This window comes from Marmota monax, unplaced genomic scaffold, assembly GCF_021218885.2.
Source record: "Marmota monax isolate L192 unplaced genomic scaffold, Marmota_monax_Labrador192_F-V1.1 WCK01_AAM20220418_F8-fsc00038, whole genome shotgun sequence".
Classification (NCBI taxonomy): Eukaryota; Metazoa; Chordata; class Mammalia; order Rodentia; family Sciuridae; genus Marmota; species Marmota monax.
The window spans coordinates 5211356-5239000 of record NW_026692498.1 but is presented as its reverse complement, the minus strand read 5'-3'; the positions used below and the strand labels follow the sequence as shown (position 1 = coordinate 5239000).

The window sequence follows — 27645 nt, the reverse complement described above, 5'->3', positions numbered from 1 at the left end:
CTTGGAAAGCAATTTACAAGTTGGCAGTTTCTTTATAAAATCCAACATAATTTGATGATATAACTAATAATCACAATCCTCGGTATTTACCCAATGAACTGAAAACCTACGTCTCCCTAAAAACCTGCACATAGATGTGTATAATTGCTTTATTCATAATTGCCAAAGCTTGGAAACAGGCAGATGTCCTTAAATAGATGAATGGATAAACTGGCACAACCATACAATGGATATTACTCAGCACTAGAAATTAAGAAAAAAAGTAAACTATTAAATCATGAAAAGACATGAAGAAAACATGTACATGTTATTAAAGAAGACAACCTGAAAAGGCGGATGCTTGATTCCAACAGTGGCATTCTGAGAAAGGCAAAACTAGGCCTTTAAAGGGATGGCGGGTGACGGGTGTCAGGAGAGGAGGAGGAACGACCAGACAGTATAGAGGATGTTTTAGGTACTGAAACTATTCTGCATCATACTACAATGGTAAATTCATCTCATTACACAGTTGTAAAAACCCACAGAACATCATCTGCAGTGGCACACACCTGTAATTCCAGCTACTTAGGAGGCTGAGGCAGGAGGATCCAAAATTTGAGGACAGCATGGGCAACTTAGCAAGACCTTGTCTCAGAAATAAAAACTGAAAAGGGCTGGAGATGTAGCTCACTAGTAAAGTAGTAAGTACCCTTGGGTTCAATCTCCAGTAAAAATAAAAACAAAATTTTAAAACGCCATAGAACATAAAATACCAAGAAAAAACCCTAATGTAAACTATAGGCTCTGAGTAATAATTTACATATTACATGAGGCATCAATGTAGGTTCATTAATTTTAACACGTATTCCACACTGCTGGAGGATGTGATAATAGGGGAGGCTACACACACTGGGTTTGGGGAGCAGGGAATGTGTAGGAACTTTGCATTTTCTGCTCAATTCTCCTATGAACCTAAAACTGCTCTAAAAAAAAATTTTTTTTTTTTTTTTTTTAAAGAAGTGCTAGGGGTATAGCTCAGTGAGAAAATGCATGCTTAGCATGCATGAGGCTCTGGGTTCAGTGTCTAGCACACACACACACACAAAAAAGAAAGAAAGAAAGAAAGAAAAGACCAGAAGGATGAAGTCATCCATTCAAAGAACTAAATTTTCACAATAAACCTTATTAACAGTACAGTTCAAACTTTATATTGCAAAATGACACTAAAAATTATTTCTGTTTTTATATTTAATATAATTTGGATTATACAACTATGTTTATACCAAAAAGTGAAAAGAAAATCAAGTAGGGAGTTTGCGCTTAAATTTTCCCCAAAATTTTATGATATAACTATAAAACACAATTCATCCTCTATTTGATATTTACTGATTATCCTTGGCAAAAATATCTGAGGAGCCAGGTGTGGTGGTACATGCCTGTAATCTCAGTGACTCAGGAGGCTGAGGCTGGAGGACTGCAAGTTCAAAGCCAGCCTAAAAAGCTTAGGCCCTAAACCACTTAGTGAGACCCTGTCCCAAAATAAAAAATAAAAGGGCTGGAGATGTGGTTCAATGGTTAAACACTACTTGATTCAATTCCTGGTTCCAAAAAAAACCTAAGGATTTTGCCAGTCTCGAGGTCCTGTTTTTTGATATGTAAATTATTCTGTTTTGCAGGGCTCCTGGTATTATCCTGTTCATTTTCTTTTCTCTGTTAGGGGTTTCTTTTTAGGGTATACTGCAGCAACAGATATGCACTTCTGACCTGTTCTCAAACTTTTTTTTCATTAAACTTCATGAAATCTTGCACCTTTTGCAAGATTTGCAACTTCATTTCACAAATGATTTTAAGTGTTTTATCAATCAGCAATGAAAATGATAATAATAAGTCCTTAATCTAACAAACAGGGAGAGGCTGGGGATGTAGCTTATTGCCTAGCTTATGAGTCCGTGGCTTCAATCCCCAGCACCGTGAAGGAAAAAATAGTAAGAAGTTGTCTTAGTTGTGATGTCTGGGCACAGATGAATTTTTAAGTGACCAATTCATTAATAACAATTTTCATGATCTGACAATTTTTACTTTTCCTTTACTTCTCATAGCTGAAGACACTCAGACAACCAATAATTTGATAATAAGGAACACTGTTTATCACACAGGAAAGAGGCCAATTGAGGTTAAAAATGACAATTACTACTGGGCGTGGTGGCACATGCCTGTTATCCTAACCTGTTATCTCTGGAGGCTGAGACAGGAGGATCTCAAGCTCAAAGCCAGCCTCAGCAACAGCGAGGTGCTAAGCAATTTAGTGAGACCCTGTCTCTAAATAAAATACAAAAATAGATCTGGGGATGTGGCTCAGTGGTTGAGTGTCCCCGAGTTCTAACCCCAGTACCAAAAAAGAAATGACAATTACTACAAATACTTAGGCAGTGCCAACTGTGTGCCAGACATAATTCTAGAGCTGGAGATACAAAGATGAACATGAAATGCCCTCTAGGAATTCAATCCAACATGAAAGCTGAATGAATAAGCACACATACAAGCATGTTAAGTGCTGCCATATCAAGGCCTATATGTTTGATGTGCTAACAAAAAAATACAGAAAACAATTAATTCTGTCTGGTTCAGAGTTAGGCCTTGAAGGAGAAATTTTAAAAGCAGAAACCAGGGGGAAAGCTGCCAAGTACAGGGGAGGGGCAAAGAAAGGCCTGGTAACTGAGGACACAAAGCTCATTCAGAAAATGCAGGGTCCAGTGGAGCTGGCTCCATGTTGGTCACTGCAGTTTGGGAAAGGGTTGATTTTAAAACAGCAACAACAAAAGAACCCCTCTAAAAAGGTAATCTGGGGCCCAAGTTGAGACATTGCAAACAAGTTTGGATTTTATTCCCTAGGTACAGGAAGTCACAGGAATAACCAATGATATTTGAGAAATACCTGGCAACAGGCTACAGAAGGAGAGTGGGGGTGAAACAGAGATCACTGGTGCCTCCTGTTACAGTGTCTAAGCAAGAAGGATGGGCAGGTATTGCCTTCCCCAGGCCTCCACAACTAAAGAAGAGATTTCCAGGATGATGTAAAATTAGAAATGATCTCGGGACTTGAACTACCATGTTAATAATTCAGAGAAAGCAGAAGTACACTTGGGATAGGGAGGACCCAAAAGGATAAATCTTGGACAGGCTGAATGGAGTTGAGGTGGTATGGTCTGATAAACTACAACAAATGAACTAGAACTCAGCAAAGTTGGAGCTCAAGTTGGGCATGATGGCACACACCTGTAAACCCAGCAACTCAGAAGGCTAAGGCAAGAGGATTATAAGTTCAAGGCCAACCTCACCAATTTAGTAAGACCTAAGAAACTTAGTGAAATCCTGTCTCAAACAAAAAACAAAAAGGGCTGAGGATGTGGCTCAGTGGTAAAGTGCCCTAGGTTCAATTCCTGGCTTGAGAGATAAGCGCAAGCAAGCAAGCAAGCACGCACACACACACTCAAGTTCAAAAGGATTGGAAAGTGGAAAGTGTGTATATACACAGAAGCTGGAGCCACAATAAATGTAACTGTCCAAGGAGGACCACTGAATTTTGACCAAGTGCATTCTTCCTACTTAGTTAGTTGCCTTTTTTCTTTTTTTTTAAGAGAAGTACTAAACCCAGGGCCCTGCACATGCTCAGCACTTACTCTACCACAGAATAACATCCCCCAGCCTTCTTTTTTAAAGCTAGGCATCACTCACTTTCCCATGTCCTAAATCACCTTTTATCCTTATGCAAGTCATTCCACAACCACCATCTTCTCCAGAACACAGAACTGAGACAGTGTACCCCATGCTACATTATTTAGAAAGGTCCTCTGTTTTTGAGACTATTAACTTCTAGAGAAAAGAAACAAGACATCCTCAATACTTTTGTAGTGACTGGTTTGAACAAGCCTGAAAGGTTTAACAGATCGGTGGCACTTCCTGGAGAGAACCACAAAAATGTCTTAAGGCTGGATCCAGGGTGTCCAAATGTTTCCACAAGCCTCAGGGAGAGTAAAGATGCAGAAGAGGGGGACACCAGAGACCTTGCAATTCGGGCTTTGTCTGTGATAAACTTGCCTCAGGTAAGTCACATCTCTAGGATTATGTTTTTACAGGATGAAAATAAATGGCCTAAAATACTCTGTACCCCTGGTCTAGTTGAGAATTGTAAGGTCTAACAGGATTGAAGTTTTGGAGTGAACCCTCATGCCTACCTACCACCACCCCCAAAGAGCTGGGGACTGAGCTAGGACCTCACCCATGGCTGGCAAGAACTCTACCACTGAGCTACATTCCCAGCCCCTTTTTCTTTCTTTAAAGTGCCATTAGAGCCAGGACAGTGTCACATGCCTATAATCCCAGCAATTTGGGAGGCAGGAGGATTGCAAATTTGATGCCAGCCACAGCAACTTAGTAAGACCCTAAGCAATTTAACAAGACCCTGTCTCAAAATTTTAAAAGGCCCGGGGATGTAGATCAGTGGCAAAGCCTTCTGGATTCTATACCCAGGATCAAAAAATAAAAAATAAATAAATGAAGTGCCATTAAGAAATTCAGGAATGATGTAATAAACATCTTCAAAGTTCTTGTCTCTACTTCCTCCCAACTGCCTTTTAACTATTTGCTCATTAACATATCTGTAAGTGGGGCGTGAAGGGCAAAGAGGAAGTGAAGTCCAAAGATTTCATTTTGCTGCATTAGTGGCTCTGATGAAAGACTGTGGACACAGAAAATAAATCATACCATAAAGTGGATGTGTAACCGATGTGAATCTGCAATTTGTATACAGGGTAAAAATGGGAGTTCATAATCCGCGTGAATCAAATGTACGAAATATGATATGTCAAGAGCTTTGTAATGTTTTGAACAACTAATAAAAAATAAATAAAACTGGATTTGGAGGGGCTGAAGTTGTAGCTCAGTGGAACAGCGCTTGCCTAGCATGTGTGAGGCAAAAGGTTCAATTCTCGGCACCACATATAATAAATAAAAGTCCATCAACAACTAAAAAATATTTTTTAAAAAAAATGGATTTGGAGATTATGGGTGCTAGCCAGCCAGTTTCTTCCTAGACACTTTCACTCAACCTGGTCAACCAACGAAAAGAAAAATAACAGAAGACAGGCGATCGGGTTTTTTTAAAGGTCCAAACAGAAGGACCCATATTCAATGTTTAAATGCTTGTCACCTGGGAGCAGAACAGCCACAGAAGTCAAGGGCATAGCTATACCTTTCTGTTAAGTCGAAATCTGCAGATACCTACTTCAGTGATTTAAATTTGAGGTCAAATATTATTAAGTTTAAAACAAAGGGATAAATCTTTCTTCTTTTTATTTTTTGCAACCACGCCTCCCAACTTCAGGTCCCCTTCGTCACTCCAGACGGCTTTCAAAGAGGGACAAGAAAAGTCACCAAGTGGTTTTTTTTGGGTCCAGCCACAACACCCCGACTCCCTTCAAGGCCATGAAACCCGCAAAGGGGTCCGCGGGCGCGCGGTGCGCGTCGGCCCTGTCCCCGCGAAGGGTCCGGCCGGCCCGGGGACCCGGCGCGCTGCCCACGGCCCGCCCGCGTCACCTGACCGCGGCCCGGCGCGGCGCGGCACCGACCTGATGACACTGATGTGGAACTGTTCCTCGCGGAGGCCCCGCCAGGCGCCGGGCAGGAACTCCTTGCACCACAGGTAGGCCTTGCGCCGCGTGCGCGGATCCGGCTGCTCGGCGGCCGGCGGCGGCGGCGGCAGCAGCGGCAGCGGCGGCGGCGGCGGCGGCGGGGGCAGCGCGAGCGGCGGCTGCCGGCTGCCCAGCGGCTTGGGCTCCGGCTGGTCGGCAGCGTCGCGCGGCTGCCCCGAGCCGGGCGCCGGGGCCGCGCTGCCGCTGCCGCAGCTCAGCAGCAGCCCGAGCGGCGAGGGCTCCGCCTCGCTGCCGGTGCAGAACTTGGTCTTCATGCCGGACAGGCGGCCGAGGAGGCGCGGGCGGCCGCAGCGCGAGAGAGCGAGGCTCAGGGTCCGGCCGGGGGCCCGCCTGGGGCCGGGCGGGGTCTCTCGCGGGCTCTCTGGGGGCGGCCGGCCGGCGGGGGCTGCGCGCGGCAGGCGGCGGTTGGAGCGCGCGGGGCAGCAGTGGTAGCGGTGGTAGTGGCGGTGGCGACGGCGGCGGGTGGCTGCGGGTGCTGCTGGCCGCGGCGCTCGCTCTTTACAGCGCCGCACGAGGAGGGCGGCCGCGTCACAGCCCGCCCCCGCGCTCCCCGCTGATTGGCCGTCGCGCGCCGCCCTCTTCGCATCACAACCGCCGCCGCCCTCGCCACGCCGCCCTCCGATTGGCTGAAACGCCGCCTCCCCTTACGCGGTGCTGTGGCTGCCAGGGACGGGGCGGGGCCGGCGCGTGGGGGGGCGAGGCGCGCAGCCTGTCGCCCGGGGTCGCACTGAGGGAGGAGAGGGGAGCGGGGCCCGGGGACGCTCGCCGGGCTGGGCCGGGCTGGGCCGGGCTGGGCCGCGAGCGGGGGCGACAGGGCGCTCCAGGCCCGGGAGGCCCCGGGGGAGGCTCCGGAGCGAAACTTTCCCTGGGCCCCTCGAAAGCCGGTGATTTCGGAGGCAGGGGGCCTGGCCCGGCAGGCAGGAAATTGACGCCTGCAGGCAGGCTGCTCTTTCCGCGAGACCTTGGGGGCCCCGTGGGTGTGTTTTATGACATTTCTCAGCGCTGGCTCAGCCAAGGCGCGTCCACGCCCGGTCCAATTCGGGGCCGTTGGTATTACTATCCGCGGTTCAGAAACCGAGGCCCGAAGAGGGAAGAGGTGACCGGTTCTAGGCCCGCAGCCGGGCGGCCCGCACACTTGCACTGCTGCTGCGACCCGCCCTCTGCCTCGGCCCGCCCTCTGCGCACCTCGCCTCAGTTTCCCTGTCCGTGGTGCTGAGGACGCTGAGGCCAAGAGGCCCAGGGCAGGAAGTGTATCTTCCCCCGTCTGTGGGACCGCCACAGGCGCCTAGAACTCTGGCCAAAGGTGCTTGCCACTGAGCTGCTGGCTTTGTGGACGCTGTCACCTGCCCTCCTGCAGGAGATGGCCGCGTGACCATGACTAACGCACCTTTGCCCTGGTGAGGTGGGGCGAGGGTCCCCGCTCCAGTTTGTCCACATACTGCCCCTTGTCCGTCTCTCGGGCCCCTCCACCTCAATCCTTCCTGAAAGTAAGTGGGATATAGATCATATAAAAAGCACGGATCCTGTGTTGTGGGATATGAGGTGGGACAAGAGGTTTCCCTGGTTAACAAGAGCTTAGGAAATCCAGGGCCAGGCGCACAGGAAATGGCTTCTTCGCAGGGATTTTGCAGTCTGCAGGAAACAAATATCTCTTCAAAAAAAGCATGTACTTGTCTGAACCTGATCCAAGACAAATTATCTTAACAAAAGGACATAAATGAAAAGGACTTTTTAAAAAATATATATTTTTTAGTTATAGATGGACACAATATCTTTTTTATGTGGTGCTGAAGATTGAACCCAGGGCCTTATACATGTGAGGCAAATGCTCTACCACTGAGCTACAGCCCAGCCCTAAAAAGGTCTTTGGACAAGTCCATGTGCTTATAAACCTGGAAGTTGAACAGGAGGAAGCTAGGAGATGCCCAGGACTCTATAGGAGTCCCTCTGGATGTCCGAAAGTCTGATAAATCAAGGTCTCCAGTCAGAGAAACATTTAGATAATAGAGCCAAGGACTTTGTCTAAAAATACCAGCCCAAGGGAGGTGGGGCCAGTATCAGTGGCCTGCCCAGGTGGCAGGCCCTTTGTCCCATACCAGTCTGGTAATTGCAGAGGAATGTGGGAAATCTGGCCAGAGAAAGGAGTGCTAGAAGTAAGAAGTGACCTCTATAATTTGAAGTAGCTTTCTGGCTATGAAAACCCACAGGCACCTTTCTGGGATAGCAGCTCCCTATGGAGACAAAAAGTGTCTCATTAAAGAGGCTGGAAAATTTCCTGAACCCCAAAGCTTAAAAGAAAAGTGGAATGTGGGATATGTGGCCAGGCTGTGGGACGTTTGAATTTGGGTTTTGTGGCAATGGGGAGAAGGAGCACCATGTGATGCTGCTCCAAGCATTGATCTCCCCCCTAGGAACCATGAGCCCTGCCTTCCAATTTGAGGGAAATCAGTGTATGGTCATCCCTCAGTACCCAAGGTATAAAATGGCTGTGGTATTTGCATTAAAAACTACCGTATCCTTCTGTGTGCTTTAAATCATCTGTAGATGGCTTGTCATACCTAATGCAAGCAAATGCTGTGTAAATAGTTGTTACATAGGGAAAATGACAAGGAAAAGTGCATACAGATGTACTTTTTTAAAAAAATCTTTTAATAGTTATTTTTTAGTTTTTGGTGGACACAACATCTTTATTTTATTTTTATGTGGTACTGAGGATCGAACCCAGCGCCCCACGCATGCCATGCCAGGCGAGCGCGCTACCGCTTGAGCCACATCCCCAGCCCCTAAAAAAATATTTTTGATCCAATGTTAGTGGAACCCACAGATGTGGAACCCACAGATTTAGAGAGATGACTTGCTCATTTGAAAGTGTAACCACCTTTGAGGAGCTGGAACTCTGGTGGTGGTGGCAGCTCCTGGCCTCTGTCACACCTTTCCCCTCCACTCTCACAGTTCTGCTCCCCCTTCATTAGAGGAGTGCTGGGGCTTTTGAGGGAGCATCAGAGTGCCCTGATGAAGGTGATTCATTTCAACCTGTTGGCTTGAGTACTTAAGAGAAGACAGATGTCGCAAGATGCAAGCTGAATTTTCATGATGTGACTTGAGGCTTATGTCCTGTGTCTGGTAGGGATTTGCCCTCCTTTCCCACAGGCTTCGCCTCACCCTGCGCCCCCTCAGAGGCCACTCAGCCTGGGCCCATGAGGAAAACTACGTAAACAAGGATATCATCCAAAATTCCTTCCCTTAATAGCAATGTTCCAGGGCTGGGGATGTGGCTCAAGCGGTAGCGCGCTCGCCTGGCATGCGTGCGGCCCGAGTTCGATCCTCAGCACCACATACAAACAAAGATGTTGTGTCCGCCGAAAACTAAAAATATAAATATTAAAAGAAAAAAATTCTCTCTCTCTCTCTCTTTAAAAAAAAAATAGCAATGTTCCAAACCTCAGCAGAAACCCTGCAACACCTGCAACAACTCTGGAGCTCAGCTCTGTTATCTCCATTGAACAGATCAGGAAACCAAGGCTCAGAGAAGTTAATAACTCACTTGAGACCACACAAATGAAGCCCATGGCTGATCCCAGGCAGTGTGGCTACATTCTGCAGCTTCCCAAGTCACTCTCCCAAGAAGAAAAATGATTGGCCCAGCTCCTCTCTGAAAGCCTTGTCATGGGGCGTGACCAGCCCAGGAATTGGTGCCCCTGAGTCAGGTGTCCAGGTCTGGCCCAATCAACTCTTTTTTTTTTTTTTAATTTTTTTTTTTATTGTTGGTCCAATCAACTCTTAACAAGTGGCTGGTACCAGACATGACCACCTGAATGTCAGGTACCTTCCCAGGCTGTGGCTGTGGTGAGAAGTTAAGTGCAGCTCCTACTCTGCCAAAACGGGTCCCTTCTTTGGAGAAGGCCCCATGTGACTCAAGTCCTTTTTTCATGTCACAAGCACACCCTGCACACATTGGTCGTCACCTCCAAACCCTGCATAGCACATGCTCTAGAGCACATGCTGTGGAGCCTGGCAGCGTGGAGCCTGGCATCCTGCCTCCAGCTCTCATCTGGCAGCCGTCTTCAAGCAGGCCGCTTACCTCCCCTGAGCTTTATTTTCCTTGTCTGTAAAATGGGCATGACAGTCCACCTCATGGAAGGATGCATGTGTGAGAATTCTTGAAATAGAGCAGGGAAAGCATGACATGTAGTGCCTAGCACATAGAAAATAGCACCATTTTCTTGCTAAATGTCCAGTTTCTGCAAGAGAAGGAGCAGTTATCTGCTGTGGCTTCCATTTAATAGTTAGAGACCAAGCCCTGCCAAGGCTGAAGCCACTTGGCTGAGGTGCAGGACCAGGCAGGACTCTTTCTTCCCAGGTGTCTTGCACCCTCTGCCCCAGACACTACCCCTGCTAGCAGCTCCTTTGGTATAGAACACAACACACATGGTGGACAAGGATACCACATGGGGCTCTTATTGGTCCGTAGGGATGAAAAGAGAGGTTCTTTTTCCTTTTTTTTTAATATTTATTTTTTAGTTGTAACTGAATACAATACCTTTATTTTATTTATTTATTTTTATGTGGTGCTAAGGATCAAACCCAAGGCCTCACATACACTAGGTGAGCTCTCTACCGCTGAGCCACAACCCCAGCCCAAAAGAGAGGTCCTTATTGGTCCATCCTTATCTTTATCAATTAGGATCCACCCTTAATGCTGGGTGGTCAATTCCACTGGAACCCACTGGGCAGAGCCTGGAAGAGCTTAGCAAATTGTGACACTGAAACAACAGGTTTGCCTGAAAGAGTAACTCTGTCCATAGGAGCAGAAACCTCCCTGAGGGGAGGTTCTGGGAACCTTTGGAAGGTTGAGAAGACATTCACCTGGCAGTAAAGAGTATCCCAAAGGAGAAAACACGGCCAAAAATATGCTCATGACCCGTGAGCTAGCAACCTTATTCCCAAGACCCCTTCCAAGAAAGAGATTATTCAAAGCAAAAAGCCCCATGCACAAAATTGCCCGTTGCCACATTATAATTGGAGAAAACTGGAAATACCCTAAATGTCCCACACCCGAGGAGGCTGGACCAATAAATGATGCTGGGCCCATGTGGCATTTTCAGACAGGAGTTAAACACACCCAGGCTGAAGTCAGTGATAACAAGTAAAGGGTTCAAAGGGTTCGTTTCCCACACATTTCTTCTTCCATGCGCCTGCCATAGGGCTTGGCACCCTAGATAGGGGGAAAGCCGATCCGCCTTGCTCCTGCTCCAACCTAGATTGGCCAACTGCACACTGCCACCCTATCTCTCCCCTCACCCCTGTTTGTTGTGTGTGTCTCCCCACCTGACTGGAGCCTCCACTAGACCAGGGACCTTGCCTATCTTGTTCTCTACTATGGTGCTCAGCACAGACTCTGCTGTTTGTAGACCCTCAGAAATATTTACTGATTGAATGAATTAGTGAAGTCCCGCCTCACCACTTACTAATGTATGAGTTTGAGCTGAACCTCAGTTTTCTCATCTGTGAAATGGGGATGATAACGCCCAGTGCACAGGGCAGTTGTGAGGATCAAATGACAGGATTCAAGCCACAGCATGCAGGAAGCACCCAGATCATCACATGGGGTATTTGGTGGCATAGCCTCTCTGCAGTGACTGGTATTCCGATACAAATAATGTGTACACTTATAACAATTCATAGGAAGATAATGTGTGTAAGAAAGAAGTCAACTGCAGTGTGCACTGTGACCACCAAAATGTCAGTACACAAGGGGACAAAGGCTTGGAGAGAGACTTCCTCTGGCAGGAACTCCTCCTGGGGAGAGGTTTTCCAGTTGCGAAACCTTTTGTTCCAGAAGCTCCACAATTGACACTGAATTCTGAGGGTAACCTGGGAGGGTGGGTGAAGGGCCTCAAGAAGAGGGGGCAGGGTTAGGAATCCCTCTTTAGTCCCTCACATTCCTGCCCACTGCTTCCTTGCACTGGTCTAAGGGGGTCTGACAAGGAGTTCCTAGAGTCACTGGGCAAACCATAGCACAGAAGGACCCACCCATGGGCTCCAGCTTTGCCACCAACACCAGCTGGAAGGCCTGTTCAAGAAAGGACTTAGCAAAGCAGGGTGGCACATGCCTATACTCCCGGCAACTCAAGAGGCTGAAGCAGTTCAAAGTCAGCCTCAGCACTAAGGGAGGCCCTAATAAAAAGGGCTGGGGATGGGCGCAGTGGCGCATGCCTGTAATCCCAGTGGCTCAGGAGGCTAAGATAGGAGGATCACAAGTTCAAAGCCAGCCTCAACAAAAGCAAGGTGCTAAGCAATTCATTGAGACACTGTCTCTAAATTAAATACAAAATAGGGTTGGGGATGTGGCTCAGTGGTTAAGCACCCCTGAGTTCAATGTCCGGTACCAAAAAAGGGAAAGAAAAGGAAAGGAAAGGAAAGAAAGGAAGAAAGGGCTTTGTGAATCAGCCTCCCGTCACATAGAAGGATCAATGGTCAAGCCCTGTGCTCTGAGCTCTTCACCTACATCCAGCATCTCTGAAATTTCCCAACCAGCAGTGAGGTGAATCTAGTTAGTACCTCATCTCCCAGGCCAGAAGGGAGCTTCACCAGGGAGTGAAAGCACTGTCCAAGGGCAGCAGGTCCTGCAGATCCCACCCAGGACTCCATCCAGAAGACTTGTCTTTCTGTCCTTCTGCACTCAAAGCACCTTTGACCCAGGAAGCACTAGGCACTTGACACAGTGGGGGGGTTCCCTAGAGGACTGGACAAACAGAGCCTTGGCTGTGCTGAGCTCCCCATCCCTCCCCAAGTTCACCAGGGACCAGGCCCCTACTCCAGTTCTTAGCCTTCAAACATTGATGAGAGTGCAGAGAGGCCATTGGGCTGCAACCCTACATGCTCAGGACTGGTTTACAACCTAGCCAGCAGAGTGACATGAAGCCAGGCCCTTGACTGAGGTTCTGGGTTGGGCCCAGCAGCTCCTACAGGTCTCTGAGCCCAAGCTTCGTCTTATTCAGCATCCTTCTACCATATGCAAAGCTTCAGCACCCACAGCCCACAAGCGGGGCCCAGGCTCAAAGGGGCCAATGAATGCAGCTGATTGGAGTAACCACATGTGTGGTGGATGAGGCAGGTACTCCCCTCATGCCCTATTTGCAGAGATCCCAAGCATAGCTTAGGGGTACTAATCTGTCTTTGGAGGACATGTTCCTACTAGCTGTGTGACCTTGGACAAGGCATCTACCTCTATGTCAAATTTTCCTCATCACCAGATGGAGACTATTGTTCCTAGCCTACAGGGTTATTGGGGAGATTCCCTGAAACCATCAGGGAAAGAGCTGGGCACAGAGCCAAGGCTCCACAAAGGGTAATTGTGCCTGACTACTAATTGTCAAGTGGATTCCCAGAGGCTGGCAGAGGGCAGCTATTGCCAGGTCCTGTGGATTTGTGAGGGTGGCCCTGCAGCAGTTCATTCCCAGTGTCAGGGGGAGAGCAAAGCCTACCTGGGGCCTTCTAGAGGTCCCGCAGAGCCTGGAGCCTTTCCCTTTCTCTGAGGTTCCCAGGAATTTTTAAAATAAAGAAATGTTACTGGGTATGGAGGCTCATGTTTATAATCAGGGAGGCTAAAGCAGGAAAATAACAAGTTCAAGGCCAGCCTGGATAACTCAGTGAGACCTTGTCTTGAAATACAACAAAAAGATGATTGGGGATGTAGCTCAGTGATAAGAGTATTTGCCTAGCATGCACAAAGCCCTGGGGCCACCCCTCATACCACAAAATTAATTAATTAGCTAATTAATTAGGGGAATGAAAAGAAAGAAATGTATTGATGAAACTAAGGAATATTTGAAATACTTAAATTGAACTAATCAATGCTTTTAACACACATGCAAAATTCTAATACAAGGTATTATGGTATTCTCCACCTAGCAGAGAATTTAAGATAATAATGGTTTGCAGAATAGCCACATGCCATGGTGTCCAGACCATTTTCCAAGCCTGACATCACATCTCCCTGACAATCTGATTAACCTATTTAGAGGCAACAATGAAAATTGAAAGCTGTGGCCATGGGGCACATGAAGTCCTCCTGGGCCCTCTGTGGCAGAGCCTGGGCAGTGAGCCCCTGACAGTCTCAAGGTGATGCCTTGGGTCCCTCAAAACCATCTAAACTTACTTTTCAAATTTGGTGAAACCCTGTGTCATGGCTTTGTGTAACACAGTGTGGTTTTCAAGAAGATTCGGGTGTGATGGAAGTCACCTGTGGGAATGAGATTTCTGGACTGGGAGTTGGGAAGCCTGGGTACAGCCCCGCTCCCACTGCACCCCTTTCTTCACAGTCAGCCCTGGTCCCGCAGGCTGAGTTCCTGCCTTGCATGGCCCTCCCTTCTGCAGAACCCCTTGTACAGATGGGTGAGCCAAGGCTCAAGGACAGTAGCTCTGCTTACCCAGAATGCATGGACGCCCTGTGCTGACTCCATTTTCTATGCTCCCAGCCCAGTCTCCTGACCACATCACCCCTCTCAGTGGCACATTAAAAAAAAAAAAAAAAAAAATTATCGATTTATTTAATGTGGTGCTGAGGATCAAACCCAGTGCCTCACACCTGGGCTGGTCCCCCAGCAACTGAGGCTGCCATGTGCCAGAGGGCAGAGAGGGGAAGGGGCGAGGGGGGCGCGGGCATGAGAGGTGACCTTGGAAGATCATCTGGGTCTGGGGAGACAGGCCTACGGTCCTCCCTCAGCTCAACTGACCGAGGCGAATTCCAAGGCCGGGGGCTGCCCAGGGCAGAAGGAATGAGGTCGGACCGGATTCTGGCCTCCTGGGCTGCTCGGCCTGGGGGGAGGGCAGTGGGGCCGGGGCGGGGCCTCCGGGGCGGGGCCTCGCTGTTCACCCCGTTGCTGGGCTTTGGGAGCCGGCCCGGCACAGTACCCCAAGTTCCGGCTGGGCGTGGGTCTAGCGGCCTGGGTTTTTCCTCCTTGATGGAGAGCTGCTTTTGCAACTGCAGCTGATTTACAACGCTGCGGCGCCGGCGGGGAGGTGGGGAAGGCACCCTTGGCCGGCCCCGCCGCGTGTGATCGGGCAAGGGTTCCTGGGTGACAGGCGACCCTTCCTCCCCCGAAGTAGGTCTAATGGGCTATCGGTGGGACGCTCCTCCTCCCCATCAAGACCTCTAGGACGGACCCGGGGCCCCTGCCAGCCCTCTCCCGCACCCTTGGGTCCTGCCAAGAGACCTCTCTGCTATCCTCGCTGTCACTTACAGATCCCCCATTCTCTCTGCGTCTCTATTTCCTACCCGCGAAATGGGGACGGTATTAGTACCTCCTGTGTATGGTTGTTAAAGAATTCAATGAGTGGCCAGGGCTGGGGATGTGGTTCAGTGGTAGAGCCCTTGCCTAGCACGCCAGCGGCCCTGGCTGCCCCAGCATCTCCGCAGACACCAGTCCCTGTGACTTTGGCACCTACCTGCACTCACACACAGCTCCTGGTCTCTGCTACCTCCTTACACTAGCCTATACCCTCTCCCACTGAGCCCTACCTGCAGGCCCTTCGGTTTCTCACCACCTGCAGTAGCACTGACCCTGATGGCTTGAAAGTCCAGCAGCTGCTCCTCCTTTGAGCTTCAGCTTCTCCTCCAGGACCCTCTCTAGCTACAGTTTTCAGACCCCTTTCAACCCTCCGCCCACGGACCTCGCCACTGTCTCCCCAGCAGCCCTCATTTCTACCATCTCCAGTATAGATTCCACCCCTCAAGAGTGCCATGCCCGTCTGTGAGTGTTTGCGCTCTTCCTGGGCCTGCTGCAAGATCACATTTCCCCACCCTCAATCCCACCCCTTTGCAGTGATCTAGGATCATTTGACTTCCTATGTGGGTTACTTCTCCTTCCTGGGGACCCTTTTGGCCCTCTCTCTTCCCTTGTATCTAAGTCGTGATGGAGAATCCAAGGGAGGATGCCTGGCAGAGTTGCCAGGCCTGAGGAGCCTAGGCCCCCAAATCACCACATGGAGGGCTGCCTACCACCTGAATGGACTAAGACCTGGATGAAGGTAGCACTTGTCCTTTCAAGGCTGAGGGGGTGAGAAGCCAATATGCCTTCCCCACACTCTATCCCTTCCATGGTGACCTGGGAACTGCAAGATGACATCATGACAAGAAGGAAGGAGCCTGGATCCCTGTGTTACCATATGAAGGAGAGATGCCTGGCCAAAATGTCAGCAAGAATTCCCTGTGAGCCAGAAGCAGAGCTCTGTGGTGTTCACCCTCTTAGCTATGGGGCTGCTTGTTACAGCAGTTGGCCTATACCCCCTGATAACATCACTCCCTTCCACTGTTCACCTGGCAAACCTCAGCCCTAGATGAACCAACTGTCTCCTTTCCTTGTCCTCCTCCTTCTTCTTCTTCTTTTTTTTTTTTTTTTGGTACCAGGGGTTGAACTCAGGGGCACTCGACCACTGATCCACATCCCCAGCTCTATTTTGTATTTTATTTAGAGACAGGGTCTCACTGAGTTGCTCAGCGCCTCACTTTTGCTGAGGCTGGCTTTGAACTCATGATCCTCCTGCCTCAGCCTCCCAAGCTGCTGGGATAACAGGCATGGCCACTGCGCCCAGTTTCTCTGTCCTTCTTAACTGCCCCTGAAAAGATGAATGCTCCTAAAGAATGTCCCATAACTGGTTCAACTAATTTTGCTTCCGATTCATGACCAGCAATCAGCTGGGTCCTCACACTGCCCCACCTTCCACTGACACTCCACATTCCACACACCCCGTGTTAGGTTTCCATCACTGGGGCAAAGTACCTGATTTAAACAGCTTATAAGAAGCGAGGTGTATCTGGGCTCATAGTTCCGGAGGTTTCAGTCCATTGTAGCTGGGCCTCATTGCTTTGGGACAGTGGAGGCCCAGAGTATCATGGTGGGAACATGTGGCAGAGGAAGCCTGTTGGCTTCCAGGCAGCCAGGAAGTAAAGAGAGAGGGAGGTGCAGGTCCCAATGTCCCCTCCGAGGGCATGTCCCCAGTGACCTACCCTCCTTCCATGAGACCCCGCCACCATAGGCTGCTGACCAAGCCTTTAATACAGGGGCCTTTGGGGACCTCCAAGATCTAAACTATAGACACCCTCTTTCCCACCTAGCTCCTGACTAAAGCTGTCAGGAAACACAGCAGCAGGGAAGAAGCATAGAATAGGGGGACCTAGACTTTATGACACAGGAGTCACCTGTGGAGGTGGAGAGGAGTGGCCCTCCTCTTGTGACCTGCATGTCCAGCCGCCCCAGCTGCCCCAGGGAGGAGGCATGGCAGCCACCTTCAACAACCAAGGCCCCCAGAGCTGTGCTGCCAGTGCACAGATTGGCCAGGGCCAGGCTTCCTGCGCTCTAGACAAAACAAAGTTCAGCAAACTGGGAGGGAGGAAGAGAGGGAGGGAGAGGGGGAAGCTTTTTTTTTGTTTTTTTAAAGAGTGAGAGAGAAAAAGAGAGAGAGAGAGAGAATTTTTCAATATTTATTTTTTAGTTTTCAGCGGACACAACATCTTTGTTTGTATGTGGTGCTAAGGATCGAACCCCAGGCCGCAGGCATGCCAGGTGAGTGCGCTACCGCTTGAGCCACATCCCCAGCCCGAGGGGGAATCTTTGAGGGAATCACAGTTCCTGAAAACCTGGCTGTGTGGCCTGCCATCTCCTCAGGTTGAGCCCAGGGCCACAGGAAGAACCTCAGGCAGGTTCCTGGAGCCTATAGCACCTGGTGGGCCTGGGGGATTGGTCACAGCTGCTCCCTGGCAGGATGTTGAGGACCTAAGACGGGGAGGAAAAGTGGCCTGGACCATTAGCAATGCCTGCAGCAATCTAGGCTAAGAGGGTGGGGGTCAGTGTGCCCAGGTTTTCCATCCTGCAGGGGACCCCTCACCCCAGGGGCAATACATTAGGTACCACGGGAATCAGGGCTTGAAAGCAGCCCCCTGGCTCTGAAGTCTTAGTTCTTCCCATTTTCTTGTTGCCGATGAAATATCCTTTGTGGGTCACCCTTTTGTCCTGGATAGTTCAAGTTTCTCACTTATTTTTGTTGATATTTTTAAAAATAGATTCTCAGTTGCAGATGTACATACAGTGTCTTTATTTATTTTTATGTGGTACTGAGAAATGAGCCCAGTGCTTCACACATTCGAGGCCATTGAGCTGCAGCACCAGCCCCATTTTTTAAAAATATTTATTTCTTAGTTGTAGTTGGACACTTTGCCTTTATTTTATTTACCTATTTTTATGAGGTGCAGAGGATTGAACCCAGGGTCTTGCCCGTGCTAGGCGAGTGCTCCAGCGCTGAGCCACAACCCCAGCCCCTATTTTTATTTTTATGGCTTTGGGAATAGTTTCCCACATTCTAGGCAACTGTTCTACAAGTGACCTATTGAACTACACCCCCAGATCTCTCATTCTTTTAGAAAAGTAATTGCTAATTAAAACAGCAAAGGTGCTGGGGATATAGCTCACTTGGTAAAGTGCTTGCCTCACATGCATATAGGCCCTGGGTTCAATCCCCAGCACCACAAAACAAAAAAACAAAAAACAAACAAACAACTAAACTCAACAGGTACAAGATGTCTCTACTGATTCTTCTTCTTTTTTGGTACTGAGGATTGAACTCAGGGATGCTTTACCACTCACTGAGCTACATCCCCAGTCCTTTTTAGTTTTAAGACAAGGTCTATCTCACCAAGTTGGTGAGCATGCCCTTGAACTTGCAATCCTCCTGCCTCAGTCTCCTGAGTCACTGGGATTATAGACATGTGCCCCCACAGCCAGCTGAACCCCACTAATTCATCTATGAAAGTTTTTTTTTTTTTTTAGTAAATCATTTATTTATTTATTGGTGCTAAGGATTGACCCCAGGGCCCTGTCAATGCTAAGCATGTGCTCCACCACTGAGTCACATCCCCAAACCCCCTAGGCATTTAAAAATCATGGTAAATTATCCATAATAAAGTTTTTATAATGTCTGAGCATGCAGTTCTGTGACATCAAACACACTCACACTGTTGTGCAACTGTCACCATCCACCTCCAGAACTTTCCCGTCAGTCATTCCAAACTGAACTCCACACATATTAAACAGTAACTGCCTCGCCCCACCCCCACCCACCTCACTCCACCCCACCCCTGCCCCCTACCTCCCCCACCCCCGACCCCTACCCCCCACCCAGGACCCAGGACCCCTGATCTTTTTTTTATTGTTTTATTTTGAGACTAAGTTACCCATGCTGGTCCTGAATGTATACACTGTAGTGCATAAGTATGTACAATTGTTACATGGTTAATAACAAATTATAAAAAATATTTAAGGAGATGGGAATGCTGACGTGATCCTTACACACCCACACCTGTCAAGTTCTCAGCAGTGCCCCATAAACAGGTTCAGTTAAAATAGTAGTAAGGGGGGCAAAAATACCATATTAAAAAAACAGTAATAAGGGAAGGGTCAGGTGTGATGCACAGGCCTGTAACCCCTGGACTTAGGAGGCTGAGGCAGGTGGATTGCAAGTTTAAGGCCATCCCTAGCCATCTAGAGAGGCCTTAAGCAATTTAGCAAGACCCTCTCTCAAAATAAAAAATAAAAAGGGCTGGGGATGTAGCTCAGTAGGAAAGCGCCTCTGGGTTTAACCCCTAGTACACAAACAAGAAAAAGTAATAAAGGAAATCCCAATCTTATGAAAGACAAAGCTCCTCTCCTTTTTATTTTATTTTTTTTTAAGTTAAATAATAATTTTAAAAAAATACAAACTCACTGGGAATACTAAAAAAAAAAAGTCAAAATTCCTACTAGCCAGAGGCCACTGTGACCATTCAGTATTTGCTTCATGAGTCCCTCTGGGTCCATGGATTTTCCATAATTTTGTAGGCCCACCTGTTTTTCTTCTTAAAATTATATTGTTGCAACAAAAACAAGTAGTGGGTGAGTGGCCAGATTGAGCGGCCCGAGAGGCGACGGGGTGGGAAGTCGGGGCAGCTGCACAGGCTGACCTCCTGCTGCTCCACCACTGGAGGCTCATTTTAAACTCCTCGTCGGTCGCCCCACCTCCACCCCTGCCCCCAGCTCTTCTCCCTTCCCAGCCTCGGCCTTGGAGGCAGCAAGATGAGCCTTCTTCCTGCCCAGGCCAAGTCCCCTGTCTGTTTGGCTCATTGCCCACAGAAGTGAAGGAATCCAGACTCTGGGGCTGGCACCAGCAGATTTAAGAAGTGGCTCTCCCTCCAGGCTATCACTTGGTCATGAATGACAGGGCCCACCCAGGGTGTGGCCTTTGTAGCTTCTCTTTAAAATCCCTGTGTTCCCCTGGCAGTTAGAATCCCAGCCTCTGGGAGCAGAGCCCACTGGGTTTCTCATTTGCTAGCAAATCAATAACAACCCCCCCCCCCCCCCCCCCGTCAAAACCTTGTCCTCTTTATTGGATTGGCAATGGGGACAAGGACAGAGCTTTTGGTATCAGTGGCATTTAGCCCCAGATACTATGGAGTTCACCATCCACCTCTTTCAAATTCTCTAGAGATGTGCAGTTTTTAATTTCTATCTTCTTTCTTTCTTTTTTTGTGCCAGAGATTGAACCCAGGGCACTTAACCACTGAGCCACATTCCCCAGTCCTTTTTATATTTTACTTAGATACAGGGTTTCACTGAGCTGCTTTAGGACCTCACTAATTTTGCCCAGGCTGGCTTTGAACTTGCCATCCTCCTGCCTCAGCCTCCTGATCTGCTGGGATTACAGGCGGGGCCACTGCACCCAGCTTTATTTCATTTTTTAAATATGTATCATTTATTATGTTGGTGGTGCTGGGAGTGGAAACCAGGACCTCACATACGCTCAGCAGGTGCTTCCCACTGACCACATCCCCAGCCCTCTCCTTTTTATGTTTCATTAAAGTGGGTGATTTTTCATTACCAAGTGTTGAGGGACGACTGGCCGGTGAATGTACATATCTTAAGAACTGGGGAATCCCCCTCCTGGGTGGTGCCCAATGGAAGTGAGCTCATATGTCCACAAAAGACTCGGGCCAGGGGTGCCTGGCACCTAGTTATCGTAGCCCCTGCTGTGGTCGGAATATCCCCATCAAAACTCACATTGAGATCTAACCTTCAGTTGAGGTGGTGAGAGGTGGGACCACGTGGCCTTCTGGGGTGATCCAGGTCATGATGGTGCTGATTAGTAGGCCATCCAGAGAGTGGCATTGTTATGAAATGGTGCTATCTGCTGCCAGTTCTGTTGGTCCCTCGGCGCTCTTCATGGTACTATGACCCAGCGACAGGCCCTTGCCCACTGCCAAGTAAATGCCAGCTCCATGCTCTTAAACTTCCCAGCCTCTAGAATGTGAGCCAAATAAAGCTCTATTCTGTTTTGGGGGGTGTCGTGGGAATTGAACCCAGGACCTTGCGCATGCTAGGCAAATGCTCTGCCACTGAGCTACACTCCAGCCTTTTTTAAAATTTTATTTTTGAGGCAGGGTCTCACCCAGAGTGGCCCCAAACTTTCAGTCCTCCAGCCTCAGCTTCCTGAGTAGCTGGGATTTCAGACATGAGCCACCACCCAACTTAAACCTCTGTTCTTTATAAATTCCCCAGTTTGTGGTGTTCAGTTACAGCAACAGAAAGACAAGTGCCAATAGGAAACAACCCAAATCCCCACCCTGAGTGGAATACAGAAATGATTTGGGGTGCGTTCACAAGAGTGAGCCATAGACAGCAAGGGGGTGCCGCCATCAACCGTAGGGCTCTTCCCACAGCATGGTGGGGAAGAAACTGGCACAAGCTGGCCCTGTTCGGTCCTGTTTGTAAGAGGCTGTAGAACAGGCAAAACGTATGTGTGGGGCTGGAAGTCAGGATGGTGGGCAGTTCCCTCTGGAGAGCATCGTCTGGGAGGAGGCACTCAGAGCCTTCCAGGGGCTGAAAACATGGTCTATATCTTAGGCTGTGTCGTGGTTACGTGAGAATATAGCTTGCCAAAATCAGTTGGGTTGCCACCAAATTGGACAACGTGGTACATTTTAGGTGAAGTGGATTTTAGCACAATTCAAAAAAAAATTGAGATTTTATGTATTGGAAAAGCAAATATCAGTCAGTCTTTCCTCTCCTCTCACCCACAGCGGTCATCACAGGAGACTCCTGTGACCCTAGAAGGAGTGGGACTTGCCCCTCTGCCAGCGAGCAGGCTGGCACCTCTGCAACGGTGGGCAGGCACCAGCGGGCATCCTTTAATCCAGTTCAGTTCTGATACTGTCTACCTGGAGGTGGCCTCCGATCCCTCAGGCCCAGGGCTCAGTCCCTGAGTCTGCCCCCCACACTTTAGATACCAGTTGCAAGCCCCAGGTTGTTATCTGTGAGGGGTTCCCACCACCCTTTCCTCGGGTCTTTGCTTGAGGGCTCAGGGAATGTGGGGACCAATTAATATTCGATAGTTTGTCACAAAGGACAATAACACAGGATTCAGATGCAGAGATGCAGAGGGCGAGGTAGGGGACAAGGGGCACCACCCTCCTGGTCCTCCACAGGCCCAGCTAACAGGAAGCTCTGGCCTCTTGTGCAGTGTTCCTTCCCCAGGCTACAGGGCAGGACCCATTGGGAACAAGGAGGTCTTATGACCTGCTGTCAGACATGTATGCCTGGGAATTTCCTTATAGCCAGGCCAAGACAGGGGGAGAAGAGGGTTTCTATGACCTGCCTACGGGACGGAGTTACAAGCCAGGGACTGTGGTTTTAAAAAAAAAAATCACATAATATCACAGTTGTCTATTAAGATTTGTGGGCTTTACTGATGAAAATTGCACTTCAACAGAAGAATTTTATCCTAAGAACTTTCCAGGAGTTATCTATCTGTCTGATTGTCTATCTGTCCATCTGCTTAGTTATTGAAGTGATGGGGATTGAACCCAAGGGCCTCCTACTCCTGGGCTTCAACCCCAACACTTTTTATTTTTTATTTGAGACAGGGTCTTGCTAAACTGCCAAGACTGGGCTGGAACAGATACTAGTACAGCAGAGGAAGACGCCCAGGAGGAAGGAGGAGGGAGAGGAAGGGGGAGGTCCTGGGAGCAATACTGACCAAATTATATTGTTAAATTGTGTGTGGGAACAAATATGTAACAATGAATCCCACCATTGCGTATAATTATCCTCCATCCAGGAGCTTTTATTTAGTTAGTTAGTTGTACATGGACACAATACCTTTATTTTACATATTTTTTTTTATGTGGTGCTGAGGATGGAACCCAGTGCCTCACACACGCTAGGCAAGCACTCTACCCCCAACAAAGCTAAAACCCCAGTCCCAGAAGATGTTTTAAATATTATTTAAAAATACAGCCTTCAAGCTGGGTGCAGTGGCACATGCCTGTAATCCCAGCTGCTCAGGAGGCTGAGGCAGAAGGATCATGAGTTCAGAGTTCAAAGCCAGCCTCAGCAAAAGCAAGGCCCTAAGCAACTCAGCAAGCCCCATCTCTAAATAAAATACAAAATAGGGCTGGGGATGTGGCTCAGTGGTTGAGTGCCCCTGAGTTCAATCCCCGGTACACACACACACACACACACACACACATACAGCCTTCAGTGGCTACTGGGTTCCCATCTATGGATGCACCCCACTTGACTCTCCCCAGAACTGTTGTGAGAGCCACCACCCCACAGTTAAAACACTGAGTTAAGAAGCAGAGTATATACTGGAAGGCTCTTGGGAAGAGTCTTCACAGGCCCTGCAAGGCTGGGGAGTCTGGTTTGGAAAGAAGGAAGAAGTATAAAAGGCGGGAAGCCACCCCAGGCCTGGGTTCCCCCAGGAATAGGCTGCTCTAGGGCTCACGGTGATCACTACTGACACTGTGGATGTCACCATCAGAGGTAGCGCCACTGTAGGTGCTGCAGATGCAGCTGCTGGGAAGAGCTCCTGGGGGGCTATTCCCTGTGCAGAAATCCCTAGGCCTGAGCCCGAGAGTCTGCAAGTGGAGGACAAGGTGCCGGTCCCCACCCTGCCAAGCCCCACCATGGGAAATTCTACAGGGCAGAAAGGGCCCAAATCAGTCGATGGACCTGCCCAAGAAAACGCCCTAGTTGTACCCATGAGAGCAGCGGCGTGTGCCAAGCGCCAGCTGGTACCAGGCCCCTTGGGCTAGGCTAGTTCCATGTGGCTTGTTTGACCTGTGGGGCGGGCACCTGACTGTCCTTGTTTTGCAGACAGGAGGCAGGTAAGAGGAGCAGGTGATCTGCCCAGAACCATGTGGTGGGGAAGACCCACAGGCCAGTTTGTGCAGGGCATTCACGGACCTCACCAGGTCATTTCCCCTCCTCCATGGCTGCTGCCATTGCAGGGCCTGGAAGCCTAAGAGCCACACTTCCCAGCATCCCCTGCAGCAGGGTTCTGGGTAGTACCTGTCAGTCACAGGCATTTTCCTGAGATCTGGAAGGCTGAGGTAGGCAGTGGTGGCAGGCAGGTGAGGACTTTGCTAGAGGTGTCACTTGGCCAGTGGCTTCTTGTGCAGGGTCCTGTAATGTCACCATTCCTGACTTTGGGAGAACAGGCATGGCTTCCCTGGCCACCACTCCCATTTTGTGAGCCCTGAACCCCCTTTCTTCTTGGCATCCTGTTTTCCCAGCTCAACCTTGATGAGCTGGAACCTAGTTAAGGGAGGAGGAAAGGAAGGAGCTGGGACCCCAGCTGTAGGACAGAAACGCTGGGCCTCCAACCCCGGCCCCATCAGCGCTGTGGGTCTCGGGATGCTTCTTTGGCCAGAGAGTCACTTAATGTGTCCTCATTTCATTTTCCTCATTTAGAACATGCAGAGTTGGTTTTCCCTCGAGGCTTGTGGTGAGAAATCCAGACCAGGCCTGGGAGAGGCAAGTGCCCGGCCGTGCTGGGGAGGCCCTTGGCTCCACTGCTGCATTCCCACCTAGCAGAAGGGGAGAGCAAGGCCCAGAGCTGATGTCCTTTATGTAAATGTGAATTGCACAGCAGGGGTGGCCGGTGTGAAGTCAAGCCCAGGAGTGGGAGGCTTTGTTCCCTCTGGCTGGGCCTCAGGGCTGGGGAGTCCAGCTGTGGTCAGCATCCAGGGAAGGCTGAGGACAAGTCCAAGGTCACCCGTCTTCACAGGGCTCCTCTCAGTCCGACTGACGTGGCGGCCTTTGAGGCCACATGACCTGACCTCAGGGCTGGGACCTCAGGGCGGTGACCCAGAATCCAGAACACTGCCTGGCGTGGTGTGGAACGCCACAGAGCGAACCCACCTTCCCTCCTCGCTGGCAGCAAGGGACAGCCTGCAGCAGACAGACAGGTTCTTGTGCCAGCTGCCCCTGTCTGGCACACATGCCCGCTGGGCCTCAGTCTCCCTCTCTAGTTCTTGGCTGTATAGAGGCAGGTCCAGAAGGTTGCCTGAGGCTGGATGAAGCAAGGCTTCCCGGTCACTGCTCTTGAGGCCGTGGAAACCAGGGAAGGTGCGGTTTTGTGCCAGGAGATGTGCTGGAAGGCCAGTGGGGTCCACTGTATTCTCCAGGGACAAAGGATGTGCTGCTGGAAGGTCAGAGAGTGAGGCTGCGGCTCCTTCCCCTGGACCTCAGGCCACACCCAGGGGCCAACACAGGGCGGACTCAGCCCACTTCCAGGCCCCTCTCTGGGGGATTCCTTGTTGGGCAGGGTCCTGGGCATGGATCCGGGTGTAGCCCTTTGCCCAGCATGGCCTCCTGAGCCACTGTCCTCCCTGGAGGGATGGACGGTGGCTGGCCCAGGGCTCTCATGGCTGGTGGCCCTGAGGTTTTGAGTCCTGGCAGGTTATGCAGATGAGAGGTGGGGGGAGCAGGGGACTTCCTTCTTCAGTGAGAAAGCCCCTTCCTCATCAGCCTGCCACCTGCCTAGCCTCCCGGGGCCAAATGCAGTTTGTGACTCATGTGACTGAGGGGCTTGGGGCTAAGTGGAGGGAAGCGGGAGCAAGTGGGGTACCAGATGGAGGTAGGAACAACATCCAGAGCCCCGAGGGCCGCAGGGCCCTGCTCAGGCTGCGGGGCGGCAGAGAGCCCGGGAGAGGGAGAGGCAGTGCAGAGGCCTCCCACCATCCTTCAAGTCACAGCCCACAGGGCCTCGGTTCCCTGGCCCTGTGGGTAGAGCCGGCAGGCTGGATGACACTGGGTGATGTCCTGCCTTGTAGCTCAGTCTCCTCTTGTCAAGAACAGTGACAAGGAGCCCTGCCTTGCTGGCTTCAGTGTCTCCAAAGACCCCAAAGAGGCTCTTGTGAATTTGAGCCAGGTACGCTGTAGAGGAGGAAGGTCCCACTACCCCGTGGTGGTTGGTGGTTCCAGGAGATGCAGGAGTTGGACATTAGCCCCTTTGGTGAGTGGCTACAACTAAATAAACACAGTTATCACATGTCAACAGCAGTGGCCTCCTGCTGGCCAGGCCACCCACTGACTCACAGCTGGACACCCACCTGCCACGCAGGCATGGGGCAGGGACTCTGGGTCAGGCAGGGCGGGGCAGGGGCTGCCCTGGGTCCAAGCCAGGTTATCTCAGTCTCTCTCGATGTGTGACCCCAGGAAGGTCCCAGCCCCTGCCTCAGTACAGCGAGAGGCCTGGTCTCTCTCTGTCTGGTCTCCGGGTATCTCTGGGATGTAGCTGGGGCTGGGGGGTGCAGGGGGGGAGAGTGACAGCTGGCTGGGGCTGATTAGGTGAAGCCAGAGGAAAAAACACAGACGTTGGAGTTAGATTCCCAGCTCTCGGCTCGAGACAGGCACAGGGCTGCTCATCCCTCGGCTGTTTCACTGGGTCCTCAGTGAGGTAGACACTGCTGTCCTCTCCCTGTAATAGACTGGAAACTGAGACTACGTCAGCAAAGCTGCTAAGTTAGGGACTGGTGGGGACAGGCTTTGCCCAGGAGATGCCTGAACAAATCCTTCAGCTGCCAAGGCCAAAGCTCCCTGTCTTCTGGGCCCAGGCTCTGCCACCCACCCATGTCCTTTAACTGCATTGCCACCCTGAGCGCTCAGCCTCTCTCCAGAAGACGGCCTGTCCTCCCACCTCCAGACTTTGCACATGTACACTGCCACCACCCTTTGGGTTTCTGAACTCCTCTCCATCCCTCAGCACCTTTTTTAAAAAATGGGTACATTATAATTATACATAGTAAGTGGGGTTCATTGTCACATATTTGCACACACACACAATTTAACGATATAATTTGGTCAATATTGTTCCCCAGTACCTCCCCTTTCCTTTCCTTCCTCCTTCCTCCTCATCCTCTTCCTCTGCTCCACTAGTATACTGATTTTAGTTCTTGTAGATAAATATTAAGGAGTGGAATAGCTGAGTCATATGATGGCTCCATTCCTATTCTTTTATTTATTTATTTTGGTACCAGGGATTGAACCCTTGGTGCTTTATCACTGAGCACATCCCCAACCCTTTTTATTTTTTATTTATTTTTGGGGGGAGTACTAGGAATTGAACTCAGAGGCACTCAACCACTGAGCCACATCCCCAGCCCTATTTTGTATTTTATTTAGAGACAGGGTCTCACTGAGTTGCTTAGGGCCTCACTTTGCTGAGGCTGGCTTTGAACTCGTGTTCCTCCCATCTCAGCCTCCCAAGCTGCTGGGATTACAGGTGTGCACCACTGTACCTGGCCCATTTTATTTTTTATTTTCAGATAGCATCTCCCTAAGTTGCTGAGGCTGCCTTTGAACTTGCCATCTTCCTGCCTCAGCCTCTAAGCCTCTGGAGTACAGGCCTGCACTACTGCACCTGGCTGCCATTGCTAGCCTTTTAAGGAATCTCCATACTGATTTCCAAAGTGGTTGCACTAATCTGTAGTCTCACTAATGATGTACAAGGATACCTTTTCCTGGCATCCTCGCCAGCACTTGTTGTTGGTATTCTCTCTTTTTGGTAAAGGGAATTGAACTCAGGGGCACTTAACCACTGATCCACACCCCCAGCCCTTTCTTGTATTTTATTTAGAGAT

The 27645-nt window shown here is 49.9% G+C and overlaps 1 protein-coding gene across 4 annotated transcripts in view; it reads right to left on the bottom strand.

Moving 5' to 3' along the window:
- Chka (choline kinase alpha) overlaps positions 1-5959 on the bottom strand; it is a 57744-nt gene extending 51785 nt beyond the window's left edge. For all 4 annotated transcript variants that reach the window (XM_046445004.2, XM_046445001.2, XM_046445003.2 and 1 more), the window contains exon 1: positions 5607-5959. In XM_046445004.2, coding sequence (XP_046300960.1) covers positions 5607-5944 — 338 coding nt within the window. In that variant the 5' untranslated portion in view covers positions 5945-5959. The remainder of the gene's footprint in view (positions 1-5606) is intronic.
- Positions 5960-27645: the final 21686 nt, after the last annotated feature.